Source organism: Salvelinus namaycush, chromosome 16 (genome assembly GCF_016432855.1).
Source record: "Salvelinus namaycush isolate Seneca chromosome 16, SaNama_1.0, whole genome shotgun sequence".
Classification (NCBI taxonomy): domain Eukaryota; kingdom Metazoa; phylum Chordata; class Actinopteri; order Salmoniformes; family Salmonidae; genus Salvelinus; species Salvelinus namaycush.
Window position 1 is genome coordinate 26,855,485 of NC_052322.1, and position 27,999 is coordinate 26,883,483.

At 45.6% G+C, this 27,999-nt stretch overlaps 2 protein-coding genes across 9 annotated transcripts; one reads left to right on the forward strand and one right to left on the reverse strand.

The window, feature by feature from the left end:
* The first annotated feature begins 1,653 nt into the window (after window positions 1–1,653).
* Window positions 1,654–10,403, forward strand: pcmtd2a (protein-L-isoaspartate (D-aspartate) O-methyltransferase domain containing 2a). 6 transcript variants are annotated; one of them, XM_039010929.1, is made up of 7 exons: window positions 1,654–1,727; window positions 1,845–1,913; window positions 2,660–2,975; window positions 3,290–3,392; window positions 3,736–3,907; window positions 8,154–8,277; window positions 8,842–10,403. In XM_039010929.1, exons 3-7 carry the CDS (start codon window positions 2,669–2,671, stop codon window positions 9,285–9,287), a joined length of 1,152 nt encoding a protein of 383 aa, XP_038866857.1. In that variant the 5' UTR covers window positions 1,654–1,727; window positions 1,845–1,913; window positions 2,660–2,668; the 3' UTR covers window positions 9,288–10,403. The 6 variants fall into 6 exon arrangements, with proteins under 6 accessions (XP_038866857.1, XP_038866858.1, XP_038866855.1 ...); XM_039010930.1 differs by having other exon boundaries at window positions 2,669–2,975; XM_039010927.1 differs by having other exon boundaries at window positions 1,667–1,812; window positions 1,883–1,913.
* Window positions 10,404–10,706: 303 nt separating this feature from the next.
* LOC120061254 (polycomb group protein ASXL1-like) lies at window positions 10,707–27,855 on the reverse strand. 3 transcript variants are annotated; one of them, XM_039010931.1, is made up of 13 exons: window positions 27,240–27,855; window positions 23,926–24,008; window positions 21,285–21,287; window positions 21,022–21,139; window positions 20,716–20,875; window positions 19,910–20,040; window positions 19,618–19,702; window positions 18,574–18,696; window positions 17,690–17,856; window positions 15,783–15,879; window positions 15,301–15,406; window positions 14,160–15,141; window positions 10,707–13,849 (listed from the first exon to the last, which is right to left on the reverse strand). In XM_039010931.1, exons 1-13 carry the CDS (start codon window positions 27,294–27,296, stop codon window positions 11,153–11,155), a joined length of 4,809 nt encoding a protein of 1,602 aa, XP_038866859.1. In that variant the 5' UTR covers window positions 27,297–27,855; the 3' UTR covers window positions 10,707–11,152. The 3 variants fall into 3 exon arrangements, with proteins under 3 accessions (XP_038866859.1, XP_038866861.1, XP_038866862.1); XM_039010933.1 differs by lacking the exon at window positions 21,285–21,287; XM_039010934.1 differs by lacking the exon at window positions 18,574–18,696.
* Between the last annotated feature and the right edge of the window lie 144 nt (window positions 27,856–27,999).

Genomic DNA, 27,999 nt, shown 5'->3' on the forward strand with positions numbered 1-27,999 from the left:
AGAAAGCCCTTCTTAGATCAGCTGATGTCTCAAAGTGCTGTACAGAAATCCAGCCTAAAACCCCAAACAGCAAGCAATGTAGGTGTAGAAGCACAGTGGCTAGGAAAAACTCCCTAGAAAGGCCGGAACCTAGGAAGAAACCTAGAGAAGAACCAGGCTATGAGGGGTGGCCAGTCCTCTTCTGGCTGTGCCGGGTGGAGATTATAACAGAACATGGCCAAGATGTTCAAATGTTCATAGATGACCAGCAGGGTCAAATAATAATAATCACAGTGGTTGTCGAGGGTGCAACAGGTCAGCACCTCAGGAGTAAATGTCAGTTGGCTTTTCATAGCCGATCATTCAGAGTATCTCTACCGCTCCTGCTGTCTCTAGAGAGTTGAAAACAGCAGGTCTGGGACAGGTATCATGTCCGGTGAACAGGTCAGGGTTCCATAGTCGCAGGCAGAACAGTTGAAACTGGAGCAGCAGCACGGCCAGGTGGACTGGGGACAGCAAGGAGTCATCAGGCCAGGTAGTCCTGAGGCATGGTCCTAGGGTTCAGGTCCTCCGAGAGAGAGAGAAAGAAAGAGAGAATTAGAGAGAGCATACTTAAATTCACACAGGACACCGGATAAGACAGGAGAAATACTCCAGATATAACAGACTGACCCTAGCCCCCCGACACATAAACTACTGCAGCATAAATACTGTGCCACTTTTATGTTTACATACCCTACATTACTCATCTCATATGTATATATTGTACTCGATACCATCTACTGCATCTTGCCTATGCCGTTCTGTACCATCACTTATTCATATATCTTTATGTACATATTCTTTATCCCTTTACACGTGTGTGTATAAGGTAGTAGTTGTGGAATTGTTAGGTTAGATTACTCGTTGGTTATTACTGCATTGTCAGAACTAGAAGCACAAGCATTTCGCTACACTCACATTAACATCTGCTAACCATGTGTATGTGACAAATAAAATTTGATTTGATTTTGGAGGCTGAGACAAGAGGGGTCGGGAGACACTGTGGTTGTGGGGTAGGATGTGTAGATAAATGTGAAAAACAACTATTTTAATGCATTTTCATTCCAGGGTATAAGGAAACAACATATTAACATTTTGACAGGGGTGCAGACTGTCTATAGATAGGCACTGTATCCACATAGGCTTACAATTGTCTTATGCCGCGTTCATATTCTGGTCAGAACTAAGAAACTCGAAAATGTCCGAATTGCTGATTCGTTGAACGCGACACATTTATAATTACTATCAGCATGTTGGAAATGTCAGTTTCCTAGTTCCGACTAGAACATGAACGTGGCAATATTATTTTGCATACATCCCATCCCACATATACTGCTTTATGTTTAATGTCAAACAAGGTAAATAACTTGAAATTGATATTACGAAATCGCATTTAAAGCCTAATTTCTACTGGATAAAAATTGCCACTTTACATCTCGGCCGATGCAAGACGAATATTCCATCGAAGATAACTGACTTGCCTAGTTAAATAAAGGTTACATTAAAAAATATGTTTTTTTTCACAATGGCCTGTTCCTCTGCCCAGGTGTTGCTGGCGCCTGCCAGATCTTACAATAGTACTCCACCGGGGGTGCTGAGCGCACATTTGGGTGTTACTGCGTGTGACGTTAGTGTCAGCTGGTCAATGTTTACATCCATAATAGTGGTGAAATCTATTGAATGTGTATGGGGGGGGAAACGAGAAGGTAACAACATATACGATTTCAACATAATTTTGAGAAGTACAGTTGACACTATAAAGCAGCGTCGATTAAACGTCACTTCCATAAGGTAAAGACAGCTGCTTCGTATTTCTTTGTTAGCTCCAACCAGACCATAATTTATCTTCTCTGCATCGCAGCTCTTCATAGACGACATCAACAGAGACAAAGGTGATACTTTTTATGTAGCTCACATTGCGGCTGCAGTTTGTGCACGTCTTGGTTGGTTGTTGATAACAAAGCCTTATCAAACTATTTGAAATAAGGCATAACAAAACACTATGACGAATGCGTATGAAATGCTGACCTAAATGTTGGTTGCAATAGTTTTGGTGGCAATGAGAATATTTATGTAATACAGACTCTTTTGTTATTCAGTGGCGCAGCTGTATTTTGTGTGTTCGTTGATTGGTGGGAAATATGCCTCTCTACCACCGTCACTAGGATTCTCGTGTACTGTGGCAGTGCCACCCCCCGACTACTGGTGAAAACACAGGGAAAGGGCTTATTTGACTTGTTTATGATATACGAACTTTATGAAAGACTTGAAGAAAGTGGTTATAAAACAGGCCTGTATTTTACACACACCTTCTAGACCCTAAAAGACAAATTATTTTCTCCAGCTACCACTTGGCTCTGTTGAATGCAGATGGAAAATAACCAGTTTTTTTATATTTTTTATAATGTCCCAAGTCAGTGGTTAATCCAAATATAGCAATAAAAAGTTATTATCTGGAGCCTGAGGTCAGCATTGCAGAAAATACAGAAGCTGGTATGGATCATTGGGGAGATGAGGGGGATAACTTATCAATACTTGACACCTTTTGTCTGACTCAATCCTCGTTAAACCAGCCTGATCTCTCAAACTTACATTCCATTTAATCTCTCTCTCTCTCTTCTCTCTCTCTCTGTGTGAGACTGTGAAGATGGGAGGAGCAGTGAGTGCGGGGGAGGACAATGACGAGTTGATTGATAACCTGAAGGAGGCCCAGTACATCCGTTCGGACCTAGTGGAGCAGGCCTTCAGGGCCATCGACCGGGCCGACTACTATCTGGAAGAGTTCCGGGACAGCGCCTACAAGGACCTGGCCTGGAGGCACGGCAACATCCACCTCTCAGCCCCCTGCATCTACTCAGAGGTGATGGAGGCCCTGGACCTCCAGCCTGGCCTCTCCTTCCTCAACCTGGGCAGTGGCACGGGCTACCTCAGCACCATGGTGGGACTCATACTGGGTGAGTCAGGACAACACAAACCTCACCTGGCCAGGTGAAATCTAGGCTGGGTGAAAAAGGATAGACTTGCTCCAGATTCACTAGATATTCTCAAAACTTTGGTGACTTAAATTAGATAAGTGCATTGCAATGGAGCAAGGGAGGCTGAGCACAATTCTTGCCATTGAGACTCTCAGCCACTTGTGGTCTCCACTGCTATACACAAGCCTGTGGATGTGCCCTGTTAAGGGAAAGAAAATGGAGAAGTGTAAATTATTGATGGACTCTCATTGTTGATGGACTGACTCTTTCCTTGTTTCTCATCCTTACTGTAGGTCCATTTGGAGTGAACCATGGTGTGGAGCTGCACCAAGATGTCATTGAGTATGCATACCAGAAACTGGAGTTCTTCATCAAGACCAGCGACAGCTTCGACAGGTAAGAGGGTTTCATGATGAGAGAGCTGGAGAGAAGGTGATAGAAAGAGAAAGGAGGTCAACAGAGCAGAAGCTCCTATAACTCTGGTATAATGCCATCAGGCGCAACCAGTTAAATGTAATTACTCTGTAACAAGCTAGTAAGATAAGTTATTGTGAGTAGGCTACTCACCACACAGAGTAAGTCTGTGTCTTCGGGGTACAGGGCACATTTATTCTGGTTTAGGTGTCGTTGATAAGATTGTCGAGAAAACTGTTTCGGGAATACTAAAGGTATCCAAGAAACATCAGACTGGAATGGGGGAAACGTGTGTTTCTGTGTGTGTGTGTGTGTGTGTGTGTAGGTTTGAGTTCTGCGAGCCCTGTTTCGTGATAGGGAACTGTCTGGAGATAGCCCCAGAGAGTGGTCAGTATGACCGGGTGTATTGTGGAGCTGGGGTGCAGCGGGAGCAGGAAGACTACATGAAGAACCTGCTCAAAGTAGGAGGAATCCTAGTGCTGCCGTTGGAGGAAAAGGTCAGCATGTGTGCACACCCACAAACTATACAGTGCATTCGGAACGTATTCAGACCCCTTGATTTTTTCCACAGTTTGTTACGTTACAGCCTTATTCTAAAATGGATTAAATATTTTTTCCCCCTCTATCTACACACAATACCCCATAATGACAACGCAAAAACAGGTTTTATGAATTTTTTCCCAATGTATATAAAAAACACGTACATAAGTATTCAGACCCTTTTTGTGTGTGTGTGTGTGTGTGGGGGGGGGGGGGCATAATATACTGTAAAGCCACCAGGAAATCAGCTCCAAGTGATTTTGATAAAATAAATCTGTTCCCAAGTATTCCCACAAATAATAGAGAGACACGTGATCATATACAAATGTAAGCAAGGTTTGAAATGATTATGTCTTAGTCAAACATTATCTGTTTGGGCTTCTTGCGGTCAATTTGCAGTCTACAAATTATTTGTAATTATGTTCCCGGCCCCCCGACCATCTGCTCAAGAAAGAAATCGGCCCGTGGCTGAATCTAGTTGATGATCCCTGAACTAGAATAATCTCATCTCTTCACCCAGTGCTATTTTTAGAACTTGAATCTATTCTGGTGTCTTGTGGTTTCATCTCCCCTGTCCCTTGCATTCTCTGTTATAGAGTTTGTGTTGTCTCATCTTTCTTGGTCCTGCTCCTAACACATTTTGACACTTGTTTCCTTTGTGTGTAGCTAATGCTCTGTGCTCCATTTGTGACTTGGGTTTAGAGAAAGGCTCCATATAAATGCACTTTTTTTCTCTTCCTATTACAGTGCATTCAGAAAGTATTCAGATCCCTTGACTTTTTCCACATTTTGTTACATTTTAGCCTTATTCTAAAATAGATGAAATAGTTCCCCCCTTCTCAATCTACACACAACACCCCATAATGACAAAGCAAAAACAGGTTGTTAGAAATGTTTACAAATTTATATAAAATTAACTGAAATATCAGATTTACGTAAGAATTCAGACCCTTTACTCAGTACTGTGTTGAAGCACCTTTGGCAGCGATTACAGCCTTGAATCTTCTTGGGTATGACGCTACAAGCTTGGCACACCTGTAATTGGGGAGTTTCTCCCAATCTTCTCTGCAGATCCTCACAAGCTCTGTCATGTTGGATGTGGAGTGTCAGAGCTATTTTCAGGTCTCTCCAGAGATGTTTGATCAGGTTCAAGTCCAGGCTCTGGCTGGGCCACTCAAGGACATTCAGAGACTTGTCCCGAAGCCACTCCTGCGTTGTCTTGGCTGTGTGCTTAGTGTCGTTGTCCTGTTGGAAGGTGAACCTTTGCCCCAGTCTGAGGTCATTTGCGCTCTGGAGCACGTTTTCATCAAGGATCTCTCTGTACTTTGCTCCATTCATCTTTCCCTCAATCCTGACTAGTCTCCCACTCCCTGCCACTGAAAAACATCCCCACAGCATGATGCTGCCACCACCATGCTTCACCGTGGGGATGGTGCCAGGTTTCCTCCAGACATGACACTTGGCATTGGGGCCAAAGAGTTCAATCATGGTTTCATTAGACCAGGGAATGTTGATTCTCATGGTCTGAGAGTCCTTTAGGTGCCGTTTGGCAAACTCTAAGCGGGCCGTCATGTGCCTTTTTACTAGAGGTCGACCGATTAATCGGCCATTCCGATATCAAGTTTTCATAACAATCGGAAATCGGTATTTTTGGGCGCCGATTTGCCTTTTTTTTTTTTTTTTTTTTTTTTTTACACCTTTATTTAATCTTTATTTAACTAGGCAAGTCAGTTAAGAACACATTCTTATTTTCAATGACGGCCTAGGAACCAGAACGACAGATTTTTAACCTTGTCAGCTCGGGGGATCCAATCTTGCAACCTTACAGTTAACTAGTCCAATGCTCTAACACTGATTACATTGCACTCCACGAGGAGCCTGCCTGTGCCGCGAATGCAGTAAGCTAAGGTAAATTGCTAGCTAGCATTAAACTTATCTTATAAAAAACAATCAATCAATGACTGTCATTGCTCCAATGTGTACTTAACCATAAACATCAATGCCTTTCTTAAAATCAATACACAAGTATATATTTTTAAACCTGCATATTTAGCTAAAATAAATCCAGGTTAGCAGGCAATATTAACCAGGTGAAATTGTGTCATTTCTCTTGCGTTCATTGCACGCAGAGTCAGGGTATATGCAACAGTTTGGGCCGCCTGGCTCTTTGCGAACTCATTTGCCAGAATTTTACGTAATTATGACATAACATTGAAGGTTGTGCAATGTAACAGGAATATTTAGACTCATGGATGCCACCCGTTAAATAAAATACGGAACGGAATAAATGTTTTGTTTTCGAGGTGATATTTTCCGGATTAGTCAAAGGTATATGGTTTAGAGAGAAATAGTCGACGCGTTATAATTCCTGTAATAACTTGCGGCTGAACTTGAAAGGGGTTCCTTTGTTATTTTACCGTTCATGTCTTCCATAGAGAATGTCTTGATCTACTTCAAATAAGGTCTGTGTTTCGTGCTTAAACCGCCTCGACGTTTTGATACCCGTGTAAATCTCACTAGGATAAGGTAACGTTTGTCAACATATTTTCATAAATCCACTCTACAAAAAAAAAGATCTTCGCTTATATTTAGCCAATATTGATCAGAGTTACCTTGTCCTATGGATATCTACACAGTTATAAAATTGGCAAGGTGGTGTAAGCCTACATGAAACACAGACCTTATTTTAAGTGAATCTAAAAAATATCCTATGGAATAAATGAAGGAACCGCTTTTCAGATTTTTCTAGGTGTCATGGGAATTATGACTCGCACTTTGGTCGTCAATTCTTACCATGCCCATTATTAAAATAGGATTTCCTGCATATAGAAATTACAGTTTTTGTTTTCAACATTCATCACAGGTAACTTAAACTCTATTTTTATTCAAACAGTTGAGAGTATTTGGCTCCTAAGCAGACTCTTCAGTATCATTGTCACTTCAGAGCTGTGTGTGTGTATTTATGTATTATATTAAGTTAAAATAAAAGTGTTCATTGTTCATTCAGTATTGTTGCAATTGTCATTATTACAAAAGTGTGTGTGTGTATGATTTATATATATATATATATATATATAACATTTTTTTTATTTTTTATAAATCGGCCGATTAATCGGTATCGGCTTTTTTGTCATCCAATAATCGGTATCGGTGTTGAAAAATCATAATCGGTCAACCTCTACTTTTTACTGAGGAGTAGCTTCCGTCTGGCCACTCTACCATAAAGGCCTGATTAGTGGAGTGCTGCAGAGATGGTTGTCATCTGTAAGGTTCTCCCATCTCCTCTACTAAGGAACTCTGGAGGCCTGCCTAAGTGACTATCGGGTTCTTGGTCACCTCCCTGACCAAGGCCCTTCTCCCCCGATTGCGCAGTTTGGCCGGGCAACCAGCTCTAGGAAGAGTCATAGTGGTTCTAAACTTCTTCCATTTAATAATGATTGAGGCCACTGTATTTTTGGGGACCTTCAATGCTGCAGAAATGTTTTGGTACCCTTCCCCAGATCTGTGCCTCGACACAATCCAGTCTCGGAGCTCTATGGACAATTCCTTCGAACTCATGGCTTGGTTTTACTCTGACATGCACTGTCAACTGTGGAACCTTTTATATAGACAGGTGTGTGCCTTTCCAAATCATTTTCAATTAATTAAATTTACCACAGGTGGACTCAAATCAAGTTGTAGAAACAAATCAAGTTGTAAAAACATCTCAAGGACAATCAATGGAAACAGGGTGCACCTGAGTTTAATTTCGAGTCTCCTAGCAAAGGGTCTAAAAACGTATTTATATGTATGTATGTATGTATGTAGGTAGGTAGTTCTGTCCTTGAGCTGTTCTTGTCTATTGATGTTCTGTATTGTCATTCTGTATTATGTTTTGTGTGGACCCCAGGAAGAGTAGCTGCTGCTTTTGCAAAAGCTAATGGGGATCCTAATAAAATACCAAATAAGGTGTTTGTTTATTTTTGAGAAATTAGCAAACATTTCTAAAAAACAGTTTTTGTTTTGTCATTATGGGCAATTGTGTGTAAGTTGAGACATTATTATTTATTTAATCCATTTTAGAATAAGGCTGTAACAAAATGTGGGAAAAGGGAAGGGTTCTCAATACTTTCCCGAATGCACTGTAGATGTATTTATTAACCCTGCTTAATAAAAACTCATTTCCAGTACACATTAACACATCATTGTCCTTCCTCTCCTTAGTTGACCAAGATTACTCGAACAGGTTACAACAGCTGGGAGACCAAAAAGATCATTGCTGTGTCATTTGCCCCACTGGTGTTGCCCAAACACAGAGACAACAGTAAACCTAAAGCAGTGCCTTTACGTAAGTACTGTACTAGCATATCTGTCATATAATTGTCTTTGTAGCAGAGGTAGTTTTCCAAGTGAGCCTTTTGTGTGATGAGTAGCCATGTTGGAGTTCTAAACCCCTATTCGCAAAGCGTCTGAGTAGTGGTGTGCTGATCTAGGATAAAACATTTTATTTTAGATTATAAAGAATACAACAGGGGGACCTGATAGGGGAGGCAGAAGCAAGGCACTTAACCCTAATTGCTCCAGGTTCGCCGTTGATAATGAGTGAACCCTGGCCATGACCCCACTCTCCGAGGGTGTCTCGGGGGAGTTAGGATTTGCAAAAAATATAAGAAATATAGGCACCCTCTAAATTATTATTATTATAGCTCAGCACTCCTACTCTGAGAGGCTTTGTGAATACAGGCCCTGGAGACTCAAGAGACTGGGGAAGGAGGCAGGAGGTGAAAGCAGCTGAACACTGTTGTCTCAAATGCATGTTGGAATAGTTAGAAAATGAGAATGCAGAACTTCCATCACTTACTATGTGGGGAGGGTGAAATGGTTTCATCTTGTGGTGTGTGTGCCTCCTCAGCGACCATGTTTAAGGTGCGGACTCTGCAGGACTTGGCTCGCATTTCTATCCGCCTGACGTTGAAGAAGACAGTGGCAGGGCCAGGGCCGTTGCCCAGGAGGAGGATGGCCCACAGCGGGGAGCGGTTCCGACGGAGGCAGGCCCAACACCGTGGCTCCACCTTGCTCTCCAACCGCTACGTATTCATGAGCCGCCTCATCCCCGGGCCGATGGACAACAACAACAACCGCTCTGGAACCGACACTGAAGAAGAGCAGGAGGACGAGGTGGAAGAAGAGGGGAACTGCAGGGTTCTAGGAGATCCTGAGGAAGAGGAGCAAGAGGAGAGGAGGGAGGGCGGTGCCCTTCTACATGAGGCTCCAGTGAACCTGCTAAGAGAGAGGATCCTGGGTCTGCCACTCCCTGAGCCTCTGAAGATGTACCTGCTTCACTACAGAGAGAAGTAGGGAGGGACAGGAGACGTGAAGCTGTGCGCCCATTCTATAACTTGTTCCCATCCCTATGCCCTTGTTGACTCCCCTTTCTGGATTCAGAAGTAATGGATGTGTAAGAAATAGGCTGATAACTCCAGTGGAATGGCTGAAATGAGTTCCCACTATTTTTTATACAGCCTACCTAATAAGTTGCAAGTCAACAACAGGTGAATTTGAAATCACCCCCTAAAAACGTAATGTTGAAATGAATATCTAGAAGAATTGGATAAGTAGAAGCAATATAATAATGGCACCATCTCCCCCTCCCGATAGCCCAGGTACGCGTATCCAGAGGTGTCTAGGAGGTAACGGTTGAGTTGGAAAAACAAGGATGGCGAGTTAGGGATTGGAAGCTTACTTAGTCAGTCCCAGAGACGTCACCACCACCAGCCTCCTAGGACTATCCCAACTCCTCTGAACACTGAATTCTCATGTCACTCAATGCCCTACCTGTGAACTCCATCTACCCATCTTGTCTTGTGCCTGACCGTGGCACCCAGTTTCCAAGTCCTTCTTTATTCCCTTAGAATTTTGTAAATGTGATTGTTTGGAAAATTATGCTTTTGACTGTGACCGAACAATTCAGTGGAGCTTTTGAGATGGACTTACAAGTACTGAAAGCCCCAAATGTTGTGGAAATATTTTCTCATTCTGTGTTCATATCTTACTGCATTGAATGTACTTGGTGAAAGCAGGGAATTCGTTGAGGCCATTTCTGTTCAGGCACATGTCGAGGGCTCCAGGCATTAAAGTATAGTAACACATTTTTGCACACAGTAGGTATAGAAATGAAATGACCACATTGTCAAACAGCATTATCCAAATTCACTCGTTTTGTGAATTCTTTCATCAAATCTTTTCAAATAATGGGAGACTGTAGAACACCCCTGGATTAGGGGTAAAAAGTGAATGAGTGTGGGATAGCAATTTACCATTGGGTTCTTAATGCAGAACTGTAATCAAAGTAGTGAAGAATGTATGTGTATCCACCTGTGAAGGAATTTAAGTACTAATTTGTCTACATTGGAACTTCAGTGTAATGCTCTTTGATGGTGTTTATCGGTTGTTTATAAAATGTTTTGTCTTATGTTCTCAGTGCCAAATTTCTCCAGCACTGGCCGGCTCCAAATGTTTCTTGCGGTTCCGTTCTACAATGTGTCAAGTTGTTCAGCGGAAGTAAAAATGATGTATTTAGAATAAATATCTACGTGTGACAAAATGTTTGGAAAAGGACTGTAGTGTGACGATCATTAAAATAAGTTCAACTATACTGCAAGCAAATTAAAAAGTTGTATTGCTTAATACCAGACTGCTTGATTAGTTTTGAATATTGTGCTTAGCTGCAGAGTATAGTCTTGACTTGAAGGAAAGCAATTACAAAAAAACGGAACGTAATTTATGCTTGCTTTAATGATTTAAAAAAATATTTATTTGCAAGAAAGAGACTAGAACAAATTCCCCAGAGAGGAAAACAAAAACAATAACAAACGGCCACCATTTTCACACTGAACTGATGACAGGTGTCAAGATGAGGTAAATGTTTTTTTGAGAAAAGAAAAAGGCACAATTTACAAATCAACCGTGCCAAGTAAATTCACATTAATAATTATAATACAAAATAATAAAAGGCATTAGAAAAAATAAGCAACAAAATACAGACCGATTGTATAATACAAGGCATCACCCTGCCCGTGTTCATGTCGAAGCCTAAGTCCCACACCCTTGTTTCTCTCACAAGTCCTGGGTGTGTTAGGTTAGTTAACAGTTTATACATGGAGCAGGTATGCTGAAGGTGGCACACCAAACCACCAACACTGTAGCAACATCAGAGAAAGCGCCTATCTGACCACCAAGCAGGATACACACAGTTTGGAGGGGCCGATGCAGTCGTCGTGGCAGAAGGCCCCGCAGCCCTGGCACATGATCATGGCCTTGAGGCGGCAGGAGCACTTGAGGGCCACCTCCTCAGCGGCGCTGTCTGCGAACGCCTGGATGCTGAGCGTGGCGCTCTGGCTGGCACTGTGGCGCTGACGCAGCTGTAGGACGCCATCGGCAATGCTCCTCGAGAAGCCGCTGCCGTCTACCACAGACACGTTGGCCGTGTAGCTGAAGCCGGGCGCCGACACACTGCTGCCTCCGCCCTGCTTGGGCAGCTTACCATAGAGCTGGAAAGGGAGGGAGGAGATCGAAGAGGAGGATGAAGATGAAGAGGGGGAGGTGGAAGAGTATTGAGCTTTGCTTTGCGCCTCCTTCTTAGCCATGCGGGCTAAGGACATCTCCATGTTCAGCAGTCCCTCCATAGCTCCACCTCCAGTCAGGTAACCGTCCATAGAGTTCACTGCCTCCTTTTTGGTGACCACCACACCTGGCCCACCACCTACCATGGGGCCAGAGGGGGAGGTTTTGGCAAGAGCTTGACAAGAGGGCCGGGAGGTGACCTCGCTTTTCACGCTGGGTGCGGGCGAGAGCTGCTGTTGGTGCGGGGGGTGGGGTTTGGAAGGGTGCCAGTTTATCTTGACAGTGGGGACCACCTCAGTGGTGCAGAGGTCCGGGGTGGCCCGGGGCTGAGCAAGGTTGTTGTGGTGCCTCTCTGGAGACTCTCCGATGACAGCCGACTCTTGGGAGTTCCGTCTGGAGGAAGAGGACGAGGAAGAGAGGGATGTGATGACAGGCACGGCCCCAAGGGGCACAGCGCCACCTGGCTGCTGGGACAGGTACTGCTGCATGGCCGTGGCCCGAGAGGAGGCCTCCTCCAGCAGGCAGGCCATGCGGGAGGGCACTGTGCCCGGGGGAGAGGACCCGAAGCTCCGGCTTGCTCCAGGGGAGCCTCCTCGGCCAACAGGGGACTTCTGCTGGTTCTGAGAGGACAACGCAGGGACCAGGGACTCTCCCGTATGGGCCTCTGTGGGGCCCCTGAAGCGAAGCCCCGGATTCCTGGTCTGTTGCTGCCGGCTGAGCTGGGACTGGGGGGCTGGCTGGTGCCCCCCTGGCAGGCGGTTGATCTCTAGCTTGCTAGACGAGTGCGTCTGCGGCAGGACTTTCTCCATCGGGAGGCTGCCTTGAAGCAGCTGGGTGACCAGAGGATTGTTGGCCTCCACTGTGGACACAGGCCGGGCCGAACTAGGGAGCCTCTTGGAGCCAGCGGTGGGGTGGATGGGAGAAGGCTTCAGCCCCAGCCTACAGTCCTCCTCAGCCGAGCCCCGGCTGGACGCCTTGTAGTCATCCATTGGGTCCGTTTTGTGCCCCCTCTGGGTTTGGGAGTGTGGCGCAGCGAGAGTCTGTTGGTCTGGGTGGGGAGTGCATTCAGGCTGCGGCTGCTTTAGGCCTGGCTGTATGAGACTCTGGCTGGGCAGGCCGTTGGGGAAGCAGGGCTGGATGACTGTTTGGCTGTGGCCGTGGTGGTTGGACACGTGAGCATGGATGACCGGCTGCTGGATCTGCTGTAGAGGGGGGCTGCAGATCACAGGCTGGCCGTGGGCCTGCTGAGACAACCTTTGGAGGTGCTGGATGTTGCCGTTGCGCTGAGCAGGCAGGCGGTGGCTCCACATGCTCAGGTGGGGCTCCTCCTCCTGGCTCTCGTTCTCGCAGTCGGAGGCCGTCTCCGTGGAATCGCTGTGATGCCCTGCTTCGTCCTCTCTGACTGAAGGTGGGAGACGAGGGAGGGAGGCTGTATCTCTCCCCCTCTCCGGGGGCCGTGACTGCTTTTCGCTCTGGCCCTCTCTGGCCGGGGTGGGGGGGTTCTCTTGTGGCCCCACGTGGTGGGAACCATGTTGGATGACACCCCCTCCCCCAGCCAGGGACCTGATCACATCCACTCCCTGGGCCCCGAACCTGGGCAGAGAATCTGGGATGGAGGTGGGAGCCAGGGGACCATGTTTGGCCGTTGTCCTGTCACAGTCGTCCCCCTCGCCCCGCCCTCTGAGGTGGCTGGACACAGACTCAGGCTCGGGCAGCACTGCCTTTTCCGAGAGTCCGTTGGAGGTGCCTTTGACTGGTGGTGGTGTTGTCACATCTTCCCCACTCAGCTCCCCTGGTCGCTCCTCTGGGGTGGTTGGGGATGGAGTGGGGGTCTGCGGGGGCTCGGAGAAGGATAGGGAGGGGTTGGAGGAGGTGTACAGGGAGGGGGACGAGGCAGCTGTGTTGGGGGTGGGGGTAGATGAGGGCTCTAATTTGGACTGCTGTAGTTGTGTTCCAGGCGGATGAGAGCCCGCAGGCGATCCCTGCTCCTCCACGTCTCCTGTTCCTCCGGGCTCGACGGGTCCAGGGTGCTCTCGCGTTCGTCTTCCACTGCTGCGATCCTGTAGCCCAGCACCAGCCCTGCCCCCGCCCGGCCCTGGTCCATCCCCAGTGGCTGCAACAGCAGCAGCGGCCTCGCGCTGGGCCCGGGCCTGCTGGGCGCGGGCTTTGATGTCCGCCAGGGTGCGCGCCCCCGTCCCCGAGCGCCGCGAGCCCTCGCCGGGGGGCACGATGCGGGGACAGATCTGGTAGGTTGGCGGCCCTTTGACCCAGGGCGGTTTGATTCTGGAGAGTTGAATCTGGAGGGATACAGACAAGGAGAGCATATCAAACATGGATTTTACAAAGGCCATATAACAGACATTCGCATCCATTGCTTGGCTAAGAATTCCACACCGACACCCAGTCAATCATCACTAATGATTTACCATCTTCAGAGAAGGAAGTTTGTATTTTGGCAAGGTGGCTTGACATTTTTGGTGGAGACAAATCACAATAATCAAACTTACTTTACAGATTGTGGATTCCAGGTCGTAGGAAATTGAGTGCCTGCTACTGCACCACTACAGCCACAATAAAGGGTTACAATTAAAAATGGTGACCTCATACCCGGATAGGTGGGACCTTGGGCTCCTCTGCTGTCGGCTGCGGCTTTTCCGTGTGAACTCCGTCGATTGTGGTACGAAAGGACTGACGATCTTCCATTCGCGGCCTCTTTTCGGGGAAGCTGGAGAAGGCCTGGGGCTCGTCTGGCCTCCTCTTCTGCTCCTTGGTGGCCTGGGCGGAGGTGGCGATGATGGGGGTGGGGCTGGCTGCAGGGCTGCTCTCCCGGCTGCTGGTGGTTGTGCCCCCCGTGACCGAGGTGACCATGGAGGCCCCGTCGTCCAGTGGATCAGCGGTGGCAGCGGCCGTGGAGGAAGAAGAGGATGAGGAGGAAGAATCCAAGCCGGCGGTGAACCCCCCCTGTCTCTCTGAGTTGGAGGAGGGAGATGAGGAAGGGGAGGAGGACGAGGAGGAGGAGGAGGAAGACGAGGAGGAGGGAGAGGAGGTTGAGGCGACGGCAGGTGCAGGCTCTTCGGGGAGCAGGCGGGCGGTGACTTCAGGCTCATCGGAGGTGCTGATGGATACAGGGCTGGGACTGGGGGTCGGGGTGGGCACAGGCATGGTCACAGACGGGAGCGCAGGCACAGGGGAAGGGCAGGGCACGGGCTCTAGGGAGGCACACTGGGCCGGGTCCTCCAGTTCACAGTCGGCCTGCAACACCACCTCTCCTCCCTGCATCGTGGTGGCCTCTGGGACGGGCAAGGGGACAGAGGCAACAGAAGCTGCATCTAAAGTGAGCGTGCCTTCCAGCTGCTTGGAGGACTGCAGGGTAGGGGAGTTGGTCTTACAGAGGGTGCGTTGCGCCCTGCGTCTCAAGTCTGCCCGCGTTCGCCGTCTCATCCTGCCATCGCGCCTCCGCCTGCCCACATTGCGGCGCTTGGGCGTTCCCGCCGCCACCAAGGCCACCTTGCTGTCCAGAACGCTGGTGGCAGCATCGGCCGCTTCGCTCATCGTCAACTTCAGAGACTCTTCTCGGGTCAGGCCAGACCTGCAGCAATAGAACAACATTAGTATAAAGGGTATATACACTTTTATAAAAGACACTGTTATACAGTTGAAATAATCAAGTACATTTGCAAATGGTCCATGGAATAACAGGGAGCTTAAAAAAATAACAGCCGATGTTGTTGATGTTCAGAAGACTTACTTTTGACCATGGTACTCCTCAAAGAACTTCTCCTTCCATGCCTCCACTTTCTTCTCTTTCTCCATCTCCTGGCGGAATCGCACTTGCATCTCATGGGTGAACTCCCCTGAGCAGGTCAAACAATATTGGATTAACCTACAGATAACTGGCTATAGCGTTTTATATAATACCTTCATGTATTGACTGATTCTGTTTCCCCTGGTACTTGCATGGTATTTAGTAGGAAGCTATGTGACAGCATCAATGGGTACTTTCTGGTACTGAATACCCAAGAGACAGTAATTCATGGGTTATTATTGTAAACCATGTTATTTCTAGAAAAATACCTGGCAATTTCTGTAGAGTAAAATAAATTGCTAGCGAATTAACTCTTGAAAGGAAAGAGTTCCCCACCTGTGTAGCCAGTCAATAACCCCTAGTCACGTGATATCAGTGGGCCTTTATACCAACCATAGTATATAATTAAGTAAGTAGGTACTAACCCTCAGCAAGCCTTTCCTTCCAGCTCTGGGAGGCGTGAGTGAAGAATTCATTGTTGAGAGCTGAGTTACTGAGGCGAGCCAGACCATCAGGTCCAACCTGGAGAAGGAGGAAGACAGGACATACTGGGTTACATTCACAGACAGAGCTGTACGAGAAATCCAAAAAACAATATGGCACAGAAATGATGAGACATGATGGGCTGGACTAAAAAGGCACACTCCAATAGAGAATCTCCATTGAAAAATCTTTTTAGTCCAGGGAAAGGTTTAACCTGGGTCCGGGAAACTGTCCTTGAGTTATACAGTTGAAGTTGGAAGTTTACATACACTTAGGTTGGAGTCATTAAAACTCATTTTTCAACCACTCCGCAAATTTCTTGTTAACAAACTATAGTTTTGGCAAATCAGTTAGGACTTCTACTTTGTGCATGACACAAGTAATGTTTACAGACAGATTATTTCACTGTATCACAATTCCAGTGGGTCAGAAGTTTACATACACTAAGTTGACTGTGCTTTTAAACAGCTTGGAAAATTCCAGAAAATTATGTCATGGCTTTAGAAGCTTCTGATATACTAATTGATATAATTTGAGTCAATTGGAGGTGTACCTGTTGATGAATTTCAAGGCCTACCTTCAAACTCAGTGCCTCTTTGCTTGACATCATGGGAAAAGCAAAAGAAAATCAGGCAAGTCCTCAGAAAAAAAAAAATTGTAGACCGCCACAAGTCTGGTTCATCCTTGGGAGCAATTTCCCAACGCCTGAAGGTACCACGTTCATCTGTACAAACAATAGTACGCAAGTATAAACACCATGGGACCACGCAGCCGTCATACAGCTCAGGAAGGAGACGCGTTCTGTCTCTTCGAGATGAACGTACGTTGGTGCGAAAAGTGCAAATCAATCCCAGAACAACAACAAAGGACCTTGTGAAGATGCTGGAGGAAAAAGGTACAAAAGTATCTACATCCACAGTAAAACGAGTCCTATAAATCGACATAACCTGAAAGGCCGCTCAGCAAGGAAGAAGCCACTGCTCCAAAACCGCCATAAAAAAGCCAGACTGCGGTTTGCAACTGCACATGGGGACAAAGATCGTACTTTTTGGAGAAATGTCCTCTGGTCTGATGAAACAAAAATAGAACTGTTTGGCCATAATGACCATTGCTATATTTGGAGGAAAAAGGTGGAGGCTTGCAAGCCGAAGAACACCATCCCAACCGTGAAGCACTTCACAAAATAGATGGCATCATGAGGACGGAAAATTGTGGATATATTGAAGCAACATCTCAAGACATCAGTTAGGAAGTTAGAGCTTGGTTGCAAATGGGTCTTCCAAATAGACAATGACCCCAAGCATACTTCCAAAGTTGTGGCAAAATGGCTTAAGGACAACAAAGTCAAGGTATTGTCAAGGTAGTGGCCCTGACCTCAATCCTATAGAAAATTTGTGGGCAGAACTAAAAAAGCGTGTGCGAGCAAGGAGGCCTACAAACCTGACTCAGTTACACCAGCTGTGTCAGGAGGAATGGGCCAAAATTCACCCAACTTATTGTGGGAAGCTTGTGGAAGGCTACCCGAAACATTTGACCCAAGTTAAACAATTTAAAAAAGGCAATGCTACCAAATACTAATCGAGTGTATATAAAATTCTGACCCACTGAGAATGTGATGAAATAAATAAAAGTTGAAATAAATCATTCTCTCTACTATTATTCTGACATTTCACATTCTTAAAATAAAGTGGTGATCCTAACTGACCCAAGACAGGGAATTTTTACTAGGATTAAATGTCAGGAATTGTGAAAAACTGATTTTAAATGTATTTGGCTAAGGTGTATGTAAACTTCCGACTTCAACTGTAAATGATGACTAGGATTATAAATTATGAGCAAGATCCCTCACCTGGCGGTCGACCTCGGGGAGGAGCTGCAGGAGTTGCTGTTGGGAGTGGGCTGGGAAGGCAGAGAAGGTGCGCATGTTGATGAGAGCCCTGATGTTGGTGTTGACCAGGATAGAGCCGGGCGTCTCAAAGTCCACCTCCACCCCGCCTCGGCTCCTCTTCATGGGCCCTGCAGACAAACACAACCACAGGCCCGCAAGTGGCTAATGCTATCCAATGGATATGGGTTTAAAACTCAAATCATTCAACTAACAGCAAGCACAGCATGGCCGTTCCATTGCAAGCCAACAACTCCAGTTAAGAGCCAGCAGCACAGTCATTCAGGCGTTTAGTTTAGCAGCCAACACAATCACAACAGCTATCAGTCAGTGAGCGGTTAAGTATGTCCTGGCTGGGTAGCCAGTGTTGGGATAGCTAGCCGACCCTGGCATTCAGTTAGCAACCTGCAATGCACTGCTGTTCAGTTAGCATTAGTGACCAATGCAACCCTGACAATGTTAGCGTCCAGCGTACTATTGGTTAGCTACCAAATCACCCTGTCAGTCTGGGATTGACCCAAAGTCCAGGTTTGACGCTTATTCGTAGACAGCTGGCCTGTGTAGAAACTAAGACATACATCTAATAGTTCTACAGTTTGTGTACTATGTCCAGATTATGTTGTTTGACCTCTTCATTTGTGACAGCTAAATTCATAAGATATACAGATTTGTCAAGTTTTTTACAGTTCAGGTTCCATCAGGCATATCTCTTTGCCAAAGGTGTCCTGAACAATGATGAAAGGAAAATAAACTGGCTTACAACTGGAAGAGGGAGGGGTTGGTGTTTTAGGGTTTACTGGAGGGAGGTTGGTTGGGTTGGTTATTATACCCGGGTCTAACCCCTGTACCTGAGTGGTAGCCACGCAAGCTCTTGAAGTGCTGGGGGCGTTTCCAGCTAGCCAGCTCGGGGCGGGCACGGAGCGTGGGGCCTGGACCCCCCCTAGAGTCTTCCCTGCGCCTCCCCGCTGCTCCTGAGGGGGAGAGGTGGGGGGAGGGGGAGCCTGGTGAGACACTCCGGTCACGTGTGTGAGGGGGGACTTACGAGCGGGAAGGCGGGGGTGGGCAGGTCAGGCAGACAAGCCAAAAGGGGAGGCAGCAGAGCCCATAGCACGGGGTGGGGGGGGATTGGGACAGGTGAGCAATACAGACAAAGCAAAGGGAGCAGTTACCCAGTCCCACATTAACACAGAGAGAGGAGGGTAGGGTGGAGCAGAAATCTCAGAAAGAGCTCCCCCACCTCATAGATAGCAATTGGGTTTACTGGGCAGCTAAATGTAAGGCGGGAGGGAAGGACTGATATGAGTCTGGAATTTCCAGGTGCACATAAAAGAAGCAGGGAGGACAGAAGTTGCACTCAGACAATGAGTGGCTAGGAGGGTTATTCTGCACGCAGAGACTGACAGACAATCAGCCACAAGAGGGGAGGGTTTCAGGGGATCCTCAGAATGAGAGAAAGACTCTGGGTGCACGAGGAGCACGGTCAAAACTGCACACAGGTCACATTTCAGTCAACACGAAACCTGCAGGAACACTAGCCATTCCTACATTCTACACTTTCTTCCCATAGATAGCACTAAAACAGTTTAAAGGCCATTCACAGACGGTGTTTTTATTACCCAGAGCTTACTGAGAAACTTGAAGAAGTTACAGTCTAAGAATGCTGCTGCAAAAGTAAATAGGCAACACATAAATAAAAAGACTGGCAAAGCAGTAGAGGCCCATGCTGGGTGAGAAATGGTCCAAGCCCACTGTAGGAATATGACTCAGAGGTGTCTGTGTGTGTAATGCTACAAATTCTGCAAACATTTTTTGCCCAGGAAGAGGTTGTGTGTGTGTGGGTACAGCGAGATGGGGTTAGGGTAGCAAAGGGGCTAGCAGAGAGAAGTGCTCACCTGATGGGACGTGTTCACCATTGACCTTGAGTGGAGTGAGGACCACCCGCGGCATCATCACAGCCTTCTTCCTCTGTCTGCTCGACTGCAGAGAAGGAGAGAAACGGACATAGTGAGAGGTAATAGAATGCTGAGGTTATCACTAAGCCAGACATAAAGGGGATCTGCAATCATTTCCTATGCATGTAGTATAAAAACCTCTTTCGACTCGACCTACGCACAACCACCTATAATATCCCTATTGAGCAACAGTACACATACAGACAGCCCAGGTTGAGGGGGTAAAGCGTACCTGTCTGGATCGACTTAGTCGGGTCTGTGCCTGGGCCTCAGAGCGCACCTGTCCAGAGACTCCAGATCTACTCAGCCTGGTCTGGGGCTCTGTGGAGCAGGAGGCACTGGACGAGCTCTCATCTATGGATGCTGTGAGGGGTAGAGGGGGCTATGGTCAGATACCAAATTGTTCTCTCTTTACTGGGTTCCAAATGGTTTAGTCGATGATAAATGGTCCATGGACCACAAACACTGACAATAAGGTTTTTCACACTGCACATGTATTGGTTTCCGTTATCACAATTGGTGGTGTTTATCATCTAGCACTTTTCAGCCATGCACTCAGATAAACAGGAGCTCACCCAAATAAAATGTTTATCTTAAAAAAATAAATAAAAAAAAACAGATCTAAGCCACGGTTGGCAGTTTCATGTGCACCCGTAACCACAGCAACAATCACATCCTAAAAATAAGAAAAAATGTCTCTGGTTTGCAGTTGTTTAAAAACACTTCAATTTATTCTATCATAGGCATGCTCTTTTCGCCTTTATCACGACACGTGTTGTTTTCAAAGTGCCTTTGAACAGGGCAGTCAGAGATTTAATAGTGATGCGTTAGATATGTGTGCTTAATAAAGACCATTGATGTAGTGGTATAAACAAACGGTGGATAAACTGTAAAAGGACGGTTGATAAGATGGGTGGTGATTAATGTAAACTTCAACAATGTTAATTTACAGTGGAAGTAAACACCAAATAAAAAGGGCATTTACTCTCCACTAAATGATCACTGATGAAGGCATGTGGTGATCACAACCATACACACCATCGTTCTCTCCACTGGCTGCAACTATTTCCATGGAGTCACAGCTCTCTTGCTCCGCACCTTCCGTTGGCCCTGCTGTTGCTGCGTTAGCAGTAGCCAGTGTGCTGGCTTCGGCTGTCTCCGCCTCCGTGGAACTCTTGGTCCACTGCAGAGCGTTCTTCTGCAGAGGGACAGTCAGAAGAGAGATTGCTATCACAAACATGCATGTGTGTGTATTCCAGATATGGTTTGTATGAGGTTTATTAGGGGTAGGGATAAGAGGTGCGTGTTTGAGATATGGGTGTGTGGATTGGGCTGGTTCCATACCTTCAAGGTAAACAGACTCATCCTGCCAGGAAGCTTAAAGAAGATGCTGTTTTTTACTCTGTCCCCCCTCACCTGGGAGTGCAGCATGGTCACCAGACAGGCCAGAGGGGCTGTGCCACTGGTGGACAGAGAGAGAGAAACAGGGTGGGGTGATGGAGAAAGAGTGGGAGAAGATGACTGAAGCAGAACAATACCTATGGTATGCAAAGAGACAGCTAAACATAAAATGGAAATATTGTCCCTTTGTTCTTGTGCCATCTTACCTTCTGTTTTTGTTGAGCATATTGTGGATCAGGCCAGGTAGAGATCATGGAAGAATTGTGAAAAATGTGAGTCAAAGTTGAAACATTCCTTTCTCATGGATATTCTCATAACATAGACTTATTTTACATAAAACATGAGTGCTTCCGCCTCCCGGGTGGCGCAGTGGTCTAGGGCACTGCATCGCAGTGCTAGCTGCGCCACCAGAGTCTCTGGGTTCGCGCCCAGGCTCTGTCGCAGCCGTCCGCGACCGGGAGGTCCGTGGGGCGACGCACAATTGGCCTAGCGTCGTCCGGGTTAGGGAGGGTTTGGCCGGTAGGGATATCCTTGTCTCATCGCGCTCCAGCGACTCCTGTGGCGGGCCGGGCGCAGTGCGCGCTAACCAAGGAGGCCAGGTGCACGGTGTTTCCTCCGACACATTGGTGCGGCTGGCTTCCGGGTTGGAGGCGCGCTGTGTTAAGAAGCAGTGCGGCTTGGTTGGGTTGTGCTTCGGAGGACGCATGGCTTTCGACCTTCGTCTCTCCCGAGCCCGTACGGGAGTTGTAGCGATGAGACAAGATAGTAATTACTAGCGATTGGATACCACGAAAAATTGGGGAGAAAGGGGGATCAAATTAAAAAAATTAAAACATGAGCGCTTCCATTCTTGGTTTTGTTGCTGGTATACATTACCATAAAGATGGGCTTTAAAGGTATAATGCGAGATTCTGGCATTTAAGCCCTTGTTCTACAGTTGAAGTCGGAAGTTTACATACACTTCAGCCAAATACATTTAAACTCAGTTTTCACAATTCCTGACATTTATTACTTGTAAAAAATCCCTGTCTTAGGTCAGTTAGGTTCACTACTTTATTTTAAGAATGTGAAATGTCAAAATAGAGAGAATGATTTATTTCAGCTTTTATTTCTTTCATCACATTCCAAGTGGGTCAGAAGTTTACATACACTCAATTAGTATTTGGTAGCATTGCCTTTAAATTGTTTAACTTGGGTCAAACGTTTTGGGTAGCCTTCCACAAGCTTCCCACAATAAGTTGGGTGAATTTTGGCCCATTCCTCCTGACACAGCTGGTGTAACTGAGTCAGGTTTGTAGGCCTCCTTGCTCGCACACGCTTTTTCAGTTCTGCCCACAAATTTTCTATGGGATTGAGGTCAGGGCTTTATGATGGCCGCTCCAATACCTTGACTTTGTTGTCCTTAGACCATTTTGCCACAACTTTGGAAGTATGCTTGGGGTCATTGTCCATTCGGAAGACCCATTTGGAAGACCCAAGCTTTAACTTCCTGACTGATGTCTTGAGATGTTGCTTCAATATATCTACATAATTTTCCGTCCTCATGATGCCATCTATTTTGTGAAGTGCACCAGTCCCTCCTGCAGCAAAGCACCCCCAAAACATGATGCTGCCACCACCGTGCTTCACGGTTGAGATGGTGTTCTTCAGCTTGCAAGCATTCCCCTTTTTCCTCCAAACATAACGACGGTCATTATGGCCAAACAGTTCTATTTTTGTTTCATCAGACCAGAAAACATTTCTCCAAAAAGTACGATCTTTGTCCCCATGTGCAGTTGCAAACCGTAGTCTGGCTTTTTTATGGCGGTTTTGGAGCAGTGGCTTCTTCCTTGCTGAGCGGCCTTTCAGCTTATGTCGATATAGGACTCGTTTTACCGTGGATATAGATACTTCTGTACCTTTTTCCTCCAGCATCTTCACAAGGTCCTTTGCTGTTGTTCTGGGATTGATTTGCACTTTTCGCACCAAAGTACGTTCATCTTGAGGAGAGAGAACGCGTCCCCTTCCTGAGCGGTATGACGGCTGCGTGGTCCCATGGTGTTTATACTTGCGTACTATTGTTTGTACAGATGAATGTGGTACCTTCAGGCATTTGGAAATTGCTCCCAAGAATGAACCAGACTTGTGAAGGTCCACAAATTTTTTCTGGGGTCTTGGCTGATTTCTTTGATTTTCCAATGATGTCAAGCAAAGAGACACTGAGTTTGAAGGTAGGCCTTGAAATTCATCCACAGGTACACCTCCAATTGACTCAAATGATGTCAATTAGCCTATCAGAAGCTTCTAAAGCCATGACATCCTTTTCTAGAATTTTCCAAGCTGTTTAAAGGCACAGTCAACTTAGTGTATGTAAACTTCTGACCCACTGGAATTGTGACAGTGAATTATAAGTTAAATAATCTGTCTGTAAACAATTGTTAGAAAAATTACTTGTCATGCACAAAGTATATGTCCTAACCTACTTGCCAAAACTATAGTTTGTTAACAAGAAATTTGTGGAGTGGTTGAAAAACGAGTTTTAATGACTCCAACCTAAGTGTATGTAAACTTCCGACTTCAACCGTACTTACCCAGAATCAGATGAAATTGTGGATACCATTTGTATGTCTCCGCGTGCAGTATGCTACTGTAGCATTGCTATTGTACCTGTAGACTTCCAGTCATTGCACTAACGCTAGTTAGCGGTAGTTTTGCAAGCCAATGCTAACTTCCTTCATACTGTCTGCAGAATCATAAAATGGTATCCACAAGTTCATCTGACTCTGGGTAAGTGGTAGAACAAGGGCTTAAATGCCAGAATCTCGCATTATCCCTTTAATTAAATGTGTGTGTGTGGTGGTTGTTTACCTCATTTCCTTGAGCCCCTTGGTCTGTATAACATGCAGGATCTGCTTGGGCGTCATGGGGGCATCAGAGAAGTTCTCTAGAACCTGGTAAAATTACAGTCAGTCATGAACATGTTATAGCCCATACAGATACAATTTAAGATATACCTCCAACTATACCATACATCCAATAAGTGAATACAGCAGCTTCAGAAATATCTGGTGAAAAAGGGCAACAAAATGTGAACTCCATACCTTATGAATGGAAGATTCACAAAAGGCAGTGTATAAAACTAGCGACCATTTATTAAAATGTTTCAAAACGCCTGAGTTAACCACTCAAGCTTTGTCAGCAGAAAGCATGTGGCTTTAATATCCACTAAGACAGTGAAATAGCACAACACACCCACAACTAGGCCTATCCCTCCAGAAGAACCAATTCATATAAACGTACTATAACAATTTAAATAAGTGATATCGTGATAAATAAGTGGGTAAATGCTGATTGCCAGCTATGGTGAAAAAATTAACGCTCACTATACTTTCAATGCATTTTTACGCAAAAGGTGGGTAAACACTCACGCAAAATAAAAAGGTGTGTAAACAATGTTTATCCTCCACTACACCACTAATTCTAATAAAGTGACATCACTACATAGCCTAGCAGCATTTGTGGTTTTAAGTGCCACCTCCACTCCCTTAAAAATACTGTGAATTATTGATTAATTTCCATTAATAAGACCAGAGATAGGTGCTTGAGGTTGTGCGATTAATCCAGCGCCTCTCAGTGTGTCGTCATGACAGGATGCATGAGAAGGAACAACACAACACAGACTGGGTAGTAGAGCGCTGCTTCAAATTAACCCAAGGACACACGTGCAGGAAATTGGACGAAGAGGAAAGGGTATTTCAGTCAGGGAGACCAGCAGACAAAGCCGACTCCAAGCACACAACACACACACTGACAACACAGGCACACACTAAAGATGCACATCACAATAGAGCAACAGTATGCACCATGATTCGGTGAGGCGTTGATTACAGAATACTAAGACATGTGGCATTCAATGTAACAATTATGTTGTCCTTGTCCCTGTAGAAAAAGGAAACTGAAAACAGTCTCTGAGGAACTCAAGGGGCCAGATGGTGGATAAGTTAGACCTATCAGGGTTCTCTGCAATCTGTGGAGAAAAGAACCTGCCCAGTCATGCATGGAGAAAACCCATCACACACCACTACCAAACTCCTGATTAATGCCATGGCAGATAGATTATTTTGACTTACTGCAGATAGGCCTATATGAAAATTATAAACTAGCCTACAGGCTGTGCTTGTGGTTGTCTAGGCAACATGACATTGTTGGTAATAGTATGAAAAGTGTCTTGAAGGTTCTCCTTTTTTGTATGTGGTGTTATGCAACGCTAAATGGATTTGTTCCATATGGTGATGTGTGTCCTCTATCTAGTTGAAGATACAATTTCACACCGGCCCATCCCCATTTATCTGAATGTGTGAGCGTGCAAGCTAGGTATTTGTGTGTTTCACTAGCGGTTCTCAAACCATGCTTGAAAATCTATTTTTTTTGTTTACATCTCTTATCACTAAATCGGTCTGTTATTCCTGTATGCCCCAGAGAATAATGAGAAGCTAGCATGGCCTAGCACAAGTTTCAGAACACACTGGACTCTCCTCAGCCTATGAATATTGTTTAGGTTCCCCAAAAGCTAGCCTAGCCAAAACATTCGCACCACAAGATTCTGCAGTGACATATGGGCTTCGGATATAAATACATGCATTCCCCACACAGTGAAAACCAAAAATGGCACTGAGCTATGTAGCGCTGCCGTGGCGTGCAAGGATGCTGATAGGCAGGGAACAGAAAAGTAGGGTCTGGCAACAGAATAGAGCCCCACCCTAAAATTTAAGTAACTTCCACACCCATATTAGAAAGGAAAAATTTGCCAAAGTTGAGCTATAATGCATCTGCAATATGCATGCACAATATAAAACATGGTAGGCTTTATAGCTATGTGAACTGAATAAAATGTGTCATTAACTACATCCAGTTCAAAATCCTCAAGAAACACCAATGATACTGCTATGCAACACAGCCTCATCTGGCAGTTGAGTCGCAGAAGAGGGGTCTGCCTACCATTTAAATGTATGGACTGTTGCCGAATGCAGACCGTTTACAGCAGTAAATGGGCACTGTGTGTTAGGGCTCTGCATAACTACACAATGTAGGTGCCTGATTATCCTACTCAGCATCAAGACACAGCTCTGAGTGGCAACCTCATGACATTCCCAATCGTATATCCTTTTTACACACAATTTTAATCCAAGTACTCTCTGATACAATATAAATAATTTAATCTACCGCATATAGTAGACCTGTATATTTAGAACACTCTACAAAGCATAGAGAATAGGGTGTCTTGTTGCGGAAGAAAACATAATGGAAAACTGAATTACAATAAAATGTTGCAATGGTCATTGAAGAAAGCCAAAAGAGGACTTGCATTACACAAGAACACAGACATGATTTGTATACCATTGGGTAGTAACGTTAGCTGGAAGCCTACAAGCAACTTCTTAGCAGTCTTATTTATCAATATGGCTAAATAAAAACTTTACATACATACACCAGCTTAGCTATCCAATAACCATGATGATAGCTACATAAAGACAACTGTATCCATCTTTGAATGGTTGTAGCTAGCTACCACCTAGATAACATTAGCTAAGGCTTGGGGTGGTATTCCCCTGACCCTTGGTCTGACCATAACCAGAGGGACCTGTCTAAATGTGTTAAAATAAGAGCAGACAGTGTAATTAACGTTAGCTTGGGTGGATAACTCTGAAATTGTTATTTGTTTACATTTTCAATTAATGGTGGTACCACTGGTAGTCTGGCTAATTTACCAATACAGTGGGTTATGCTAACTCGCTAGCTAGCAAACAAAGGGTCAAACTGGAAGGCAGACGTACCCGTATGTTAGCTATGCTCCTGTCAACAATAAGCGTTAGCTTAGATACAACCAGAGCCATCTAAATACATGACTCTGGCTACAACCACACGTGGAATGACTAACGTTAATCATATGAATAATACAATTATTTCGTTATCAGGGGCTCAATGCATTTACTCATTTCACTGTTAACATGCTGGCAATTTAGCTAAATTAATTTGAGATTATCCGAGCACTCCCTGCTAGCTAAAGTGCAGTGCCAACCAGACAGCCCAGGCTCCGACTAATATTTGTTTGGTTGCTGAGTGTTCGTCTTCCCTGTCAGTACATTAGCTAGTTACTATATTACAACTAAAGATAGTATTACCATGCGAGCCGCCTCAGCCCACGTGCGTTCCTTCTTTCTCTTCTGTTTGTCCTTCATTTCCTCCCCTCTAGTAGCTAGCTAGTTATCGGTTGCACCTCCAGCAGCAGCTAGTTCCTAGCAAGCTAAATACGGTCGGTGGATCAAGAAACCCCGAACTAGCAAGCTAACGTTAGCTGAACTGTTTCTCTCCGTTTCGCTAGCCTTCCCACCACGTAGTTGCTCGTTCTCTCGCTCGTCTGGTGCTCGGTAGGCACGCCTCTTGTTGAGCTAATTAATTTAGCTATATAAACTATTATTGTTCTACGCTAGTGCACGATAACGCGCCTAAAGGCTAGTAATAAGCTAGCTAGCTAGCTAATAAACACATACGGGGGGCGCAGTAACGAGCGAGCGCCTCTCGTCTTGAAGCTACTACCACAGAGTTTCTAAACCTAGAGGGCCCAACATCGCGATACTTCCCAAGACTCTACCTATAGCTCAGTGGACTCAACAGACCAGACTGGGGTTTGGGAAGTCAAAGAGAGAAGTGGACAATTCTTCCTTAAATTGTTCGTTTTCTCGATTTCTGAAGGCACAACTTTAGATTCGAGCCAATGTCTTAAGTAGCTGATTGTGTTATAACTCCAACCTCAAACTGACACGTTTTAATTTTCGTCAAAACTAGTTTATATCGATGGACCGTTAGACCTGATGACGTGTTTCTGCGCATGAGCTTAGCTAGCTAACGTCGCATACTAAACCATATTGTTGTATTAATAAG

What these genes read in the sequence shown, in the direction of transcription:
- LOC120061254 (XM_039010931.1), bottom strand. Translation starts at nt 27,296, where the DNA reads ATGAAGGACAAACAGAAGAGAAAGAAGGAACGCACGTGGGCTGAGGCG. An exon ending in CTTGCGTGGCTACCACTCAG is followed by an intron (nt 17,857 to 18,573) that starts GTACAGGGGTTA and finishes GTTTGTCTGCAG; the next exon opens with GGCCCATGAAGAGGAGCCGA. An exon ending in TCCCCGAGGTCGACCGCCAG is followed by an intron (nt 15,880 to 17,689) that starts GTGAGGGATCTT and finishes CTCCTTCTCCAG; the next exon opens with GTTGGACCTGATGGTCTGGC.
- pcmtd2a (XM_039010929.1), top strand. Translation starts at nt 2,669, where the DNA reads ATGGGAGGAGCAGTGAGTGCGGGGGAGGACAATGACGAGTTGATTGAT. An exon ending in ACCAGCGACAGCTTCGACAG is followed by an intron (nt 3,393 to 3,735) that starts GTAAGAGGGTTT and finishes GTGTGTGTGTAG; the next exon opens with GTTTGAGTTCTGCGAGCCCT. An exon ending in ACCTAAAGCAGTGCCTTTAC is followed by an intron (nt 8,278 to 8,841) that starts GTAAGTACTGTA and finishes GTGCCTCCTCAG; the next exon opens with CGACCATGTTTAAGGTGCGG.